We start from the raw sequence: 14818 nt of genomic DNA on the forward strand, positions 1-14818 counted from the left end.
TGTTTTTTTCCAAAGCCAAAATGTCGTTTGTTATCATTGCATACAGATGCCTTTATTTTATCAAATGTATGTAGGGATAGGGTAGATTATATGGACAGAGCTTCTTCTCTACATTCGGTTTTTTCAGTTGCATTTGGTGGGAGCTCAGACCACTTCTATGCATTTAGTGGCTCCGATGATCTTTGAGTTGGTATAATATCGACCAAATTTTTAGAAATCAAAACATATTATTTATGTGATTCAATCTCATAATCTTTTAGTACTTTGAATACCATATAGGTAGGTTTCGTTCCGGTTTAATGTCGGTGTGATTCAAAGATTTTTCCAAAATAAGTTATTTTTCAACCTGTTGAGTGTAAAATTATCATGTCATTTAACGTATAAGCAATTGGGAGTCAAACTAATTTGGTTAGAAAGTAGGTTAGACAAACTTTCGAACAGTCCAAACCACATACAAATCAGATCTCGAGAGTTCCTGTGACAATGCCACAAAGTTTGGTTAGTTTTAAAATTTAAAGGTCGCGCCTAGACACAATAGAATGCGCCTGGGGCGCATGGAAACTTGAAAATTGTTCAAACTTTGCGGGTTTATACCAAACACTCCTGAATTTCGATTTTCGCAAGGATGGAATCGTTTAAAAACTTATTAAGTCTAATTTCTAACCCAAGTAGTTTAAAATCTAAAATTATTTGTACATTAAAGGATATGACCAATATACCCTCAGAGAGTTGGAAAGTAGTAAATTATTTAAGTAAAAAACTCGCATCTCCCTCATTTTAAATCAGATAAAGACCTACTATGTAACAATAAAAGGAATTTTCAAAGTGCTAAAAGATGGCAAAATCCAATCATAAAAATAGTTGTCATGCCCCGCCTCGCAACTGGCACCCAAAGTGGGCCTGAGTCGGCACGACCACGTGACAGCTTGGTATCAAAGCTAGTACGATCTAGTCTCCATGTTGAGGAGTTTTGAGCGAGCTGGTTGTAGGTAGTGAACTAAGAAGTTGATTTATATAAGTTGTAAATAAGTCGTCGGTGAATGTGTTGAAGTATAAAATTTTTAAAGTATTGTAATACAGATGTTGCTTAGTTGTGCGAGGTCGTGGTTGGTTGGTTGATATGTTGACACTTCTAAATTTAAAGGTGATAACTCTTCCGCTAGGTGCTTATTCTATTTGTTGTGGAGTGTGGTTTGTTCTTGTAAGGAATGTCACGTGGCTGTTTTGACTCAGGCCCACTTTGGGTGCCATTTGCGGGGCGGGACGTGACAATAATAATATTTATTTTATGAGAATTGTATAGTAAGCAGACTACAAAGCTCATCGGAGTATTACCACGGATTTATCCCGGACACTCCCAAACTTCAATTTTCGAAAGGTTAGAATCGTTAAAAAGCTTGTTGAGTCTAATTTCTAATCCATGTAGTTTAAAATCTAAAATTATTTGTACATTAAAGGATATGACCAATTTACCCTTAGAGAGTTGGAAAGTAGTAAAATATTTAATTTAGGTAAAAAAACTCGCATCTTCCTCATCTTAAATTGGATAAAGACCTATTATATAACAATAAAGAGGATTTTCAAAGTACTTAAAGATGGTGAAATCCAATCATAAAAATAATAAAATTTATTTTATGAGAATTAGATAGTAAGCAGACTACAAAGCTCATCGGAGTACTACCACCACCAACATTGTCACCATAATACAACCCTTCCACCAATATCCAGTCACCACCTACACAAACATCATTTCACAACTACTACCACCGCACTTCCACTATGCTACCACCATTAGCACTCCATCTCAACCCTACCACATTCAACCCTACCACATTCGTATTCATTTAACCACTGCCACAAACACGGCCACAACTTCACCAACACGATGATCACAACTCCACATGCAACTCCACAACCATTACTACACTTCCACATCACCATCATTTTTGCACCACATAACCATGGCCACCGGCACTCCACTCCACCATCACAACTCTTACTTTTTTGACGATCTTTGAGTTGGTCTAAATTCGACCAAATTTTATTAATTAATGGGCAAATTTCACTTACCTCCCCTGAGGTTTCTGACAATTACAGACACCTCCCCTCAGGTTACTGAAATTGCACTTACCTCCCCTGTCAGGGTTAGTAGGTAACAGAACCTAACGGGGGAAGCAAAAATACTTATTTGCCCATGGTATTATACTGAATAAAGAAAGCCGGATAAAAGAAGAAGGAAGAAGGAAGAATAAAGAAAATGCAAAAAATAAAAGGGAAAAGTATACAGTGTTTCAACTACCTACCCACCCCGTGTAGTGTAGGGTTGTGATGTGTAAGGGAAAAGTTTACATGTGCCGCGTGTTTTTTAGCTTTCTGAGACCGTTTGGGCCTCCAAACGAGCCTTTGAACCGTTTTTAGGCTATTTTTGTTTCGCTTATAACTTTTCGTAGAAAACTCTGTTTCAGTCCATTCTTTTTTCAGAACTCTTGTTTTTGCCCCACTGACACACGCTTCTTCTCTCTCCGGACATAGCTTTCTCTCTAAAATCAAGTGTTCCAAATTACAATCCGTTTGAATAGGTGAGAAGATTTTATTTTATTTATCATTTAATTCTAAAGGGTCATAATTAAATTTTGACTATAAGGCTCTCGTTAATTAACCCTAAGAAATCGTAGAATCAAATATCTCTTAGGACTAACCAACGAGAGCCTTAGAGTCAAAATTTAATTATGACCATTTAGAATTAAATGATTAGAAAAATAAAATCTTCTCACCCATTCAAACAGATTGAAATTTGGAACACTTAATTTTTCAACCTGCAGTTTATATATTAAAAAATATGGTTAAAAAATTAAGTGTTCCAAATTTCAATTCGTTTGAACCGATAGAAAGATTTTAGTTTTCTGATGATTTTATCCTAAAAGGTCATAATTAAATTTTGACTATAGGGCTCTCGTTGGTTAGTCCTAAGAGATATTTTATTCAACGATTTTCTTAGGGTTAATCAACGAGAGCCCTATAGTCAAAATTTAATTATGACCTTTTAGGATAAAATGATCAGAAAACTAAAATCTTTCTATCGGTTCAAACGGATTGAAATTTGGAACACTTAATTTTTTAACCATATTTTTTACAGTAATATATAAACTGCAGGTTGAAAAATTAAGTGTTCCAAATTTCAATCCGTTTGAACCGATAGAAAGATTTTAGTTTTCTGATCATTTTATCCTAAAAGGTCATAATTAAATTTTGACTATAGGGCTCTCATTGATTAACCCTAAGAAAATCGTTGAATCAAATATCTCTTAGGACTAACCAACGAGAGCCCTATAGTCAAAATTTAATTATGACCTTTTAGGATAAAATCATCAGAAAACTAAAATCTTTCTATCGGTTCAAACGAATTGAAATTTGGAACACTTAATTTTTTAACCATATTTTTTAATATATAAACTGCAGGTTGAAAAATTAATTGTTCCAAATTTCAATCCGTTTGAATGGGTGAGAAGATTTTATTTTTATGATCATTTAATTTTAAAGGGTCATAATTAAATTTTGACTCTAAGGCTCTCATTGGTTAGTCCTAAGAGATATTTGATTCTACGATTTCTCAGGGTTAATTAACGAGAGCCCTATAGTCAAAATTTAATTATGACCCTTTAGAATTAAATGATAAATAAAATAAAATCTTCTCACCCATTCAAATGGATTATAATTGGAACACTTGATTTTAGAGAGAAAGCTGTGTCCGGAGAGAGAAGAAGGTGTGTCAGTGGGGCAAATTTTTATTGGTGGGAGGCACCACTGGCAAATTCCACGTGTTGCCCTTGGGGCAACGAATAATTTCTCAAAGATGAGCCAAGGGTAGATTTGTCATGGAAAAATGTCTTTATGCTGACATCATCGCCTTTATTGCTTTTCCGTTACGTCAAACAAACGGATGGGCTGAATTGCAGCCGACAACTAAACCAGAGGGGAGGTAAGTGCAATTTTAGTAACCTGAGGTGAGGTGTCTGTAATTGTTAGAAACCTCAGGGGAGGTAAGTGAAATTTGCCCTTAATTAAAATCTATTATGTTTTTGGTTTCATCCCACCACGTACGTATTAGGACTTTAAATAAGATCTTCATCACTATAACATAGGTTTCGATTCGGTTTAAAATTAGTGTGATTCAAAAAAAAAAATTCAAGAATAATATATTTTTCGACTTGTTGAGGGTAAAATTGTCATTATCTTTTGATGTATAAGTAATTTTGGCTCAAACTAATTTTGGTAAGAAAGTAGACTAGATAAGCTTTCCAATGGTTCAATTAAAAATCCAGACTGCCTGTGGTAAGACCACAAAGTTTGGTCGATTTTAAAATTTCTCGAATCTGCTCGCGGAGCAATGGAAGGCGCCTGGGGCGCATGGAATTTGCGCCTGAGCGCATTAAAACTCCATAGTTGCTCAAATTTTGCCAATTTATCCCGCACAGTCCAGAACTCCGATTTTCGCGACGTTGGAACCGTTAAAATGCTTTACAATTCCACTTTCTGAATTTAAAATTATTTGTACATCAAAAAACATGACCAACTTATCGTCATAGAGTTGAGAAGTAAATTATTTCAGTAAATATTCCACGATTCCCCTGTAATTAGTTCTTTGATCGTTATAGTTAAAAAAAAAAAAATTGAAATATATCATCAGTTGAGGGATGAGTTATTGATGGGAAGGAACAAAATTGATGAAGGGAACCCATGAGAAGATTTTGTCCAACCAAGTCACAGGGAGTTAGTTCCGTTTGTTTTTTGTTTTTTTGTCAACATACAGAGTTGTTTTCCACAGCCAATTGATCAATGCCGTTAGATATTGTTGGATGCATATGCCTCCATTATATCAAATGTACATAGGGATAAGGATCAAAAGGGAGATTTGGTGATAGGTCCACTATAGAGATTTCATAAGTGGACAGCTTCTTCTCTGCACTCGGTTTTCCCAGTTGTGTCATGTGTTTGGTGGTAGCGTCGACCACTTCTATGCATTTAATGGCTTCGACAATCTTTGAGTTGGTATAATCTCGACTAATTTTTCATAAACCAAAAAAAAAATTTAATTTTATGATTTGATCACACCGTGTTTTAGTACTTTGAATACCCTTTTTATCATTATAAATTAGGTTTCGTTCCGGTTTAATGTTGGTGTGATTCAATGATTTTCCCAGTATAAGTTATTTTTTGCATTGTTGAGTGTAAAATTATCATTTCTTGTAACGTATAATTTGGTTACAAAGTAGAAACAAGCTTCCCAGCGGTTTAAATCACGTGCAAATCGGAGTTTGGGTGTGGCAATGACTAGATCGCAAATTTTGGTTGGTTTTGAAATTTTAAGTTCGCGCTTGGGGCGCATGGAACTACGCATTGAAACTCGAAAATTGCTAAAATTTTGCGGGTTTATCCCGGACTCTCCCGACCTCCAATTTCGTAAGATTGGAACCGTTAAAAAGCTTCTTGAGTCTAATTTGTAACCCATGTAGTTTAAATCTAAAAATATTTGTACATTAAATGATATGACCAATTTACCCTTAGAGAGTCAAAAAGTAAATTCTTTCGGTTAAAAACTTGCATCTCCCTCATTTTAAATCGGATAAAGACCTATTATATATCGATAAAGAAGATGTTCAAAGCACTAAAAGACAGTGAAATCCAATCATAAAAATAATAAAGTAAGTTTACGGATAGGGTTAGATATATGGACAAAGCTGCTTCTCTGCTTTCAATTTTCCCAGTTGCGCGCGTCGTGCATTTAGTGGTAGCATCGGACCACCTCTGTTTTTCGACAAGCGGAGCAAATCATCTGTGCAAAATATTAGATTGCTCGGATATTAATAATTTCATAATCAGAAAACATCTTTCTTGAGAATAACATTTTTCTGTACAACATTCCTGGCAACTAACGGAGCCTTAGAGTTTTTTCACTTTTCCACTTTCCTTCTTTCACTGCGCCACCCCCTCCTGTCCTTTTCCTCTGCATCCCTTCCTCTTGTTCCTCCCTTATGCTCTAGATGTTGTCTTTCCTCTTATTTGCTCTCCTGTCTTAGTTGTGAGAATATTGAGCTTTCCACTTAGGGAGGGAAGATGATCTCGCCATCATATTTGGACTCGGGGGCGACTCGGGGGCCCTGGCCGTCACTACAACACGAATAGCCTATTGCGAGAAAAATATTTTCGTTGCTAAATCATAAATTTCCTCGCTGAATGTATTAGCGAGGAATATTTTTGTCGCCAAGTTTCCTCGCTAAAATGTTGTCGCAGAAGCTTACAGCGAGGAAAATAATTTCCTCGCAAATTCCTCGCCAAAAATGGTTTGCGAGGAAAAAAGTCCTCGCCAAAAACACAAAATTCCTCACCCAAACCGTAGACAGGACATGAATGAAAGTAATAGGCGAGGAAAAAATTCCTCGCCAAAAATGATCTGTGAGGAAAAAAAGTCCTCGCCAAAAAGCAAAATTCCTCGCACAAACACTAGACATGACATGAATGAAAATAATAGGCGAGGAATAAATTTGTCGCTAGCAAAGTAATTTCCTAGCAGAAAATGGCCTGTTGTAGGCTTTCAGAGACAAATTTTTTCCTCGCTAATGTTACATATACGCAACAAAAAAAAACAGCCTATTCCAGGCAATGAATACTTCTCCTTGCAAACATTTTTTATACATTCCCTGCTCATGTTTAGATTCTATCACCACCTCATACAACCAAGGACAATCATAACCATAAATAACAAAAATCTGTTAGCTTTCAAGAAAACAAATTGTCATTACTGTGAAACATTAGCCAAATCCTTTCAACTACAAAGTTTAGCCCCAGGAAACAAAATATCAAGTTTACCACTACTATTGGGAAACAAAATATCAAGTTTAGCCCCAGGAAACAAAATATCAAGTTTACCACTACTAATGCTCTAGAATTTTCAAAAAGCATCATGGATCTTTCCAAAATACTACCACCTCGGGGCCAACTTTTGCAACGTATCCTTCTTTGAATTCCATCTCCCAGAACCACGAACTCCAAAAAGAACATCGATCTTACACGCTGCCAAGAAAAAAAATAGCAAACATATCAAAGAAAGTAAGAAACCATCAAATATGCAGTTATATATTTATATACACCTTTGCACAATATGAATAGCACAAAAGATTCATAATCCACCATTACATAATCCTAAATAACACCACGAGTAGAGAAACATAGTGAAGAAACTGGCAAGACTCAACCACTGCTCTGCAGTTGCATTCCAAGAATGAGCAAAAAGTGCATAAAAAATACTAAATTGATAGTTATCGAACCACCTTTGTAATATAATCACACATGGGGCAAAAAACAGAGTACACTGACTCACACATGGGGCAAAAAACAGAGTACTCAAATTGCAATTATTTTCCAAGTCACAAACCAAGGTCAAACTCTGGTTCAAAACTGTCAAAAACCAAGTCATTATAGCAGTTAAAAGCAGTCACAAATACAGTTGAAAACCAGTCACAAAACACAATCGAAAACTTGCTTCAAAACCAGCCACAAACATAGTTCAAACCTTCTTCAAAACCAGTCAAAAACAAGGAAAATCTGGGCACAAAGAGGTCTGAAACTGGGCACAAACAGGTGACATTAAACTGCACAAAATGCACTCCATGCCTTGAGCTCTTCAATCGATCATCTGCTATGGATCTGAAAGGAAGAGAGGTCGTCCTGTGTTGTGTATGACAGAGAGAGAGAGAGAGAGAGAGAGAGAGAATAGGGTTTTATCCGATTTCAGGAGTATTGGAGGTGAAATCCCATTTGTGCCCTTAAACAACTCACGTGTCTGTCATGTGCTGGGTTTACCGTCCAAAATCTTGGATGGCGTTAGGTTTTGGACCAAATAGGGTGGTATATGGATAGTTCGAGGACGAAGTAGGTTTTGGACCAATCTGGAAAAGCAGAAACTATAAAAGTAGAATCTATAACAGCAAACTATAATAGCCAACATACCAATCTGAAAAGAGTTTGAAAAGGATTAATGAATTCTACTGACCAGTCAATCATTAGATGATGTTTCAGCACTCCCAACATGTCCAGTGTACCCTTTTTCAATGAGAAACTCCATCATGCTAGCATTTATCTTCTGCTGCTGCCTATTTGCCTCTAAAAGCTTCTCGATGGTCTCATTTTGTGCCTCTATTTTCATCTCGAGGCATGACACGTATTCATGGGTCGTGGCAGAGGAGGAAGGCCTCAAGCCAAGTGCTTTTTCAGCGCAGTTTCAGATGTGGTCCTAATAGATGGTGAAGGCCTCAAGCCAAGTCCTTTCACATAACTTGGTCTCTGTTTCAGCACCGTGATGGACATCTGCTCCCCTGTTAATGGGGTAGCACCTTCCTGATTAAGTGTAGCATCTACTCGGACCATTTCCTCCTGCCATTTTTTATGAATTGAAACAACATAAGTAAATTGAATCGTTGATTTTCTATCCACACAAATTACTTGATATACGTACATAGTTAGTCTGGCATTTTGGAGCAATCCACTCGCCCGTGCCCTCATTATAGTGAGTGGATTTATAGAACTCCGGTAATTTAGGCAGTTGACCCCCATTTTTTAGAGCCTGAGATGTTATTTCATATTCAAGAGGTTAATTTAGCATGCCAATGAGCTTATCAAACGTAAAGAGAGAAACAAAAAAACGCACATGTTCATGTACTCTAACTGCTAGAGACTTCGTCCCGCATTTGTGCTTTGTCTTGTTACTGCGTCTATTTTCTATATTTTTCTCTGAGCGAAGCTACAAGCACCAACAACCAACAAAAATAAGAAAACTCAGTACTTGAAACATAGAAATGAGCCCATGCTTAAATGGTAGGAACCTAATGAGGACATGAACGTACACGTAAAGGAAAACTAGTACAAACCAAGCTACAACAAGGCAAACCAACCAAAGCTAAGATGACAGTTTTCTTAAAGATCAACTACAAAATATTGTGGCATGTTATCCAAATCTAAGTGCATAGTCACTCCATGGTCAACTCTCAAGGCCTAATACTTGATTCAAGTTTTAGAGTGTTCTTTAACTATCATGAGTGCCCAAACATTGAAACAAGTACAATATAGAATGGTAAAAGTTTTTCCCAGCTTCCCATTCCCCCTATATCATTCGCATTGTTTTTCCTCGTCCACCTGATGATTCCGGCTTCTACTTCCTCATCTAGGAACTATGATACGAGGCCTGACATCTTCCATAAGCTATCAAGGAAAAAGAAAGCTCTCTCCGTAGAGCAACCAGATCATATTTTTTAATGAGCAAAGCTGCAGAAATTATAATGAAGAAAGACAGGAAAACAAAAGGGAAAAACGTCTATAATCCAAATTATTACATGGGAAGCCACAACCACATTAGCATCTATATACGGGTAATATACAAAAATCCCGCTCAGATCACTTCAGCAATGCAAATGTTGAAGTAAATGAAATAAAGAACTTAGTCAAACCCTACCGAACATCATCTGATCTTGTCTTTACATTCTAACCAATCCGATTACTACGGTAAAGTGAATTGTCCGTGGTCCAAACTGCTAGAAACTCGGTGAGTCCATCATACAAAACCACTTGTATGAAATCCTACCTGTAGCTTTCCTCAGCATATGGACAAAGTTTATGAGATCATTCATTCTCGAGAAGAACTAAAACTAATAAGCCACAGGCCTATACAAAACCAAATTATACATGAATATGCCATAAGCCAATACGACTTGGACAGCATCAAAAGAACACAAACTAGGCCTTTCAAACTGGACAGCAACACTTGGATTTTACAATATTTTCCAAAGCCACACAAGAACACAAGGCTGAATAAGGCAGCTTGATTGCTGCCTGAGGTAACAGACAAGAACAGCAGCTACTAGCTGTATAATAAGGCAGCACAACAGCATCCTAACTGGTCAGTAGCAACAAAACAACAGCAGAACAATGGACAATTGAATGTGTTGCTACAGTTAAGTTTAACAAAGCCTATGACAGGGTAGAATGGGACTTTTTAGAAGCTGTGATGTTGAAGATGGGTTTCGACAAAAAATGGGTACAATGGACAATTGAATGTGTTGCTACAGTTAAGTTTGAGGTGCAGGCCAATGGCGAATCGAGAACCAAAGTCTCTCCAGAAAGGGATCTTCGGCAAGGAGATCCTCTCTCTCCTTATTTGTTCCTTTTGGTCAAAGATGTGTTGTCAAAGCTTTTTATTTTTTATTTTGGGTAAAATAGCTTGAAATAGAAAAAGAGGCTAAGCAAATGTACAGCCTACAAGGGCCCCCAGGAGGAATAAAAAAAGAAAAACAAAGATTGAGAAAAATGAGCTAAGCCAAGTGGCTACATTGATCTAAGCCAAGGGCTAAAAGGGAAATGAACCAATTGAGCCAAAGAGGCAAGCAGCCATCTAACCCAAGTAATACCAACTACACTATAAAGCTAGGCCGATTTAAATCCACGTGTTTCCATTCCATCTTAGAGATGGGACGGAAACACATGCCAAAAGAAGGAATACACAGAAAGGACAGCCATAAAGCTACAACAGCAGATGAGGGAACACAGTCATAACAGTTAGCTACATTCAGTACAGGCAGCAACCATTTGAAGTAGCTACACCAAGCAAAACAACAGCAGTAGAGGATGACAAGCAACCACAGAACAGCAGCTGTCTGCTGCCAGCAGCAGCAGCAAACAGCATCAAACAGAATCAGCAGCAAGCAGAATCAGCAGTCCTTATAGAACCTACGAAAATGACCTTAGCTGTCAAAAGAGAACCTACAGTTAACACCCAAGGAAGGACATCTATTACATAAATTCATGGAGGTTTGCCATGCAGTCAACAGTTTTGTTCTGTTTTGTAAGGTTTCTCTTGCACTTGTTTTGGGTGGACTTCTTGTCCTCAGAAACTCTTACACTTGTCTTCCTCCTCTTTGAAATACTCCGTATTCTTTTGTTGTTGCTGATAATAAACAAAATGAACACAACAGCAAAACAAACTATAACGAACCAAATAAGAGTTAAAGGCTCGGTGCAATGAACTTTGGCTGATGTGAACATTGCCCTAGTTTTGCATCACAACATCAAGTGGATCTAAATATGATTCGTAGGCCCAGCATTGCAAGCTTTAACATGAAAGTAAACAAGCAGGACATTCGTGGTTTGACTTGTCAAAGTTGAGATATATTTGATGTCCCAAGTAACTTTCTGATTCAGAATTCAAGAACTTTAATATGACAATACTTATCTACTAACACATCATGCATGAGGATATTGTTGAACTACCATTTCTTTCTCTCTTTTTCCGTACAACTAAAAGTTAGCCTTTAGTCCTCTGCTTCTCCGATAAAAGACATGTTGAGTTGCAAATATTTTTTAAGAAGGAATACTTGTCAGGTTTGCGTAGTTTTTTCTTAACTCTTTTCTTTTTACGCCCCTTTCTTTTTATATTATCAGTATTTTCATTTACAAAACACGCATATCTAACTTATAGTTAATAACTATGAAAAGAAGGAGGGTGACAAAGAGTGGGAGTTGTATTCCCTTGGTTAGCTTTTCTTCAACAAATATAAAGAGGTCACTTTTTGGTTACAGATCAAAAGCCTACCAATGCATACAAAGGTTCCAATTCGAGCGACAGCCAAAACAGCCAGGAAGGGTGCAGAACGTGGTAGGGGCATTGGTGAGTCCAAAAGTCATAACCAAATCACCCCCTCTTCTTTTTTTCTTTGGCTAAAGATGAATACAATACGAAACAGGAGTGAAAAGTTGAAAGGCAATAAACTAAACATGTAATATATTATAACTTATGGTGGACAATAAGGGCCGATTTTCTAACATAATATTACTACTGGTACTTGTTTATACTCTAGTGGTCCCTCCTTTGAAGATTCCTTAGCCGCAGAGTTGTGAGAATGACACAAACAAAACAATAGCACAAACATAGCTAATAAAATACTCATTCCTAGAAGTGTTTGATTTTATAGTTCCGTGACAGTGTGTTCTGACCCCTAGTAGTTGAGTTCGAAGCGAAGCGAAGTAATTGGCCCCATTTTTTTTGGGATTTGGGTTTTAAACTAAAAAAAATGGTTTCTTCACTACCCAATTCGGCCTAAACTTCTTTGCAGCTAGTTCCAACTCCCTCGAGAACAATAACACAGAACTGTCGGCACCCTTTTTTGGGGATTTAGGTTTTAAAGTAAAAATATTGTTTCTTCAGTACCCAAATCAGCCAAATCTTCTTCTTTGAAACTAGTTCCACCTCCGATCTATCAAGAACAACGAAGACCAATTTTTAAAAAAGAAAAAAACCCACTACCCATCGTTGACTTCGGAATCATCGTCCAACAAAACGATTTCTACAAAAGAAAAAACTCACCTTGGCACAGGATAAGAGAGGGAGAACAACGAAGACCATGCAATTCTTAAAAAAGAAAAAAACCCACTACCCATATCGTCGATTTCGGAATCATCCCAAAATGATTTCTATCTACAAAAGAAAAAACCCACCTTCGCATAGGATAAGAGAGGGAGTGGATTATACCTGTATTTCTGAGATTGTCCGGCTAGTGGAGCTCAGAACGTCGATTTCAGAATCATCGTCGACTTCGGAGAGAGAAGAACAGAGATGCGCGAACTGCGAAGAGGGGAAGAGAGGAATTGTGAGCCTGGAATTTCATTCCCTGAACTTAACCCCTCCCAAACGACGTCGTTTAGGACTCTTTTAATTTTAGGGGCAATTTTTTCCCTTGTACGGAATTACCCATCAGCATTTTTCCCCCGACTGGCGCCAAAAAGTTGGGGAAAAATTAGCGACGAAAAATTTTCTCGCCTTAGATTTCCTTTTGCAAGGAAAATGTAAATTCCTCGCTATAAACGATTTTTGGGCGACAAAAACTGTTTTCCTCGCCTATTATTACCTTGTCAAATGGATTCTGCGAGGAAATTTGGTTTTCCTCGCAAATTGTCACTCTTTAGCGACAAAATAAAATTTCCTCACTAATTTTCCTCGCAAAAGGTCGTTCGTGTTGTAGTGCGTTTAGGATTTTTGGCTCTTGGATTTGACCATTCTGGGCGACGGATCTTTGAGTCCTCTAGCAGCAGTGGGGGTGACACATAGCTGCGATGACTGCAGTTGGACGAAGGGATGTTAAGCTCCAAGATGCATATACATTTTCCTCCAATTTTGTCCAACCCATCCAATATCCATGAGCACATCAGTGGTTCCAACAGGATCGATCCCACACAAATGATTTGAGTAGTTCATTAACTTTAAAATACTTATTTCAGGCGTGTTCACGACCAAATAAATATAGTTACTATGTGACGTGGATGTCTTTATAACGTTGTGCAGTCATCTTCCATACTAACATTGACTACAGTGTCACAAATCAAAGCAATGCTCCCTATCCTTTGGTTAATTCTTCTGGCAAACGCGGTGTCCCCTTCCTCATCACAAGACATGAATGTATTCCTGTTGGCCGGACAAAGCAACATGTTCGGCCACAGCGGCACAACCAACGGCACCTGGGACGGCGTCATCCCACCCAAATGCGCCCCAAACCCGTCGATCCTCAGCCTGGCCCCAAACCTCACGTGGGTTCCCGCGGCCAAGCCACTCCACAGGGACATCAACGTGAACATCACGTTCAGGGTGGGCCCCGGGATGTCGTTTGCCAATTTGTTATTGGCCAAAGACCTGAGCATTGGCATGGTGGGATTGGTGCCCTGTGCATTAGGCGGGTGTAACATAAGTAGTTGGGGTCAGGGGAGTTTTTTATATGACCGGTTAGTGAGCAGGGCTAGAGCTGCCGTGCAAGGCGGAGGGAAGATCCAGGCGATGCTATGGTATCTGGGGGAGAGTGATACAGAGTTACAAGACAACGCGGAGTTGTACATGGGGGCGACTAGTGAAGTTCTTTCAGTATCAAAGATGCGATCTTGAGTTTCCTTCACTACTATTAATACAGGTATACTGATTGGGCTACTTTCTAGAATTCACATCGTAGTATTGATTCATTTGGATGAGTTGATCCTACACAGCCATGTAGCCGACCTCAATTTATTGAGACACAAGACTCGGTTTGGTTTGGTTAGTCGGTCCTGAAAACTCAAATAAATCTCGGTACACAACAGAATTGACAATAGACTTCCTACTAAGAAATTGCCGAGCTTCATAAATACCAACATGGATGTTCTCACTTAGGCCCCCTCCGTGCCAATGGGCCTTTGGCTCAGCGGCATAGAGAGGTCTCGGATTCGAGTACATGGAGCTAAGTCCAGCATGCTGTTGAAGCTTTTGTAATATGGTTTACCAACTCACCAACGCTACCTTGGCCACAAGAAAGAGCATACAATATTACCAGTTGGAGGAGTTGGTCTTTTGCTATTAAGGAAGTAAAAAATAAAAAGGACCTGGACCAAGCCGGGACTAAGCATAGCTACAAGAATCCTGACGGGGCCCTGGGCGGGATATGACCGTAGATAAATTTGACCATTGTAATACATGCACAAAGTGGCCGTTCTCTAAAAAGTTTACCACTAAAATAGCTGCCCAAAAAACCTTCAAAACTCAAGGAACTCAAGAGACGTCATGCCATGAAAAAATTGAAAACTACGAGCAAAGAGCACGTGAGAGGAGCCCAGTTGAAATGTACATGATCCATAACAATCTTATGATTTTTGTTGGTAGGTTGCATTGGCTTCAGCACAAGGCCCTTTCTTGAGCAAGTGAGAGGAGCCTAGTCGGGATTAGACCTTGAAAATGTGAAATGTGTTGATGCCCAGG

At 38.3% G+C, this 14818-nt stretch overlaps 1 protein-coding gene across 1 annotated transcript; it reads right to left on the bottom strand.

The window, feature by feature from the left end:
• Nucleotides 1–6753: 6753 nt before the first annotated feature.
• Nucleotides 6754–13494, bottom strand: LOC131326841 (uncharacterized). The gene is made up of 6 exons (XM_058359730.1): nt 13376–13494; nt 12575–12698; nt 8705–8797; nt 8513–8620; nt 8051–8430; nt 6754–7071 (listed from the first exon to the last, which is right to left on the bottom strand). Exons 1-5 carry the CDS (start codon nt 13492–13494, stop codon nt 8251–8253), a joined length of 624 nt encoding a protein of 207 aa, XP_058215713.1. The 3' UTR covers nt 6754–7071; nt 8051–8250.
• Nucleotides 13495–14818: the final 1324 nt, after the last annotated feature.

This window comes from Rhododendron vialii, chromosome 5a (genome assembly GCF_030253575.1).
Source record: "Rhododendron vialii isolate Sample 1 chromosome 5a, ASM3025357v1".
NCBI classification, from domain to species: Eukaryota; Viridiplantae; Streptophyta; class Magnoliopsida; order Ericales; family Ericaceae; genus Rhododendron; species Rhododendron vialii.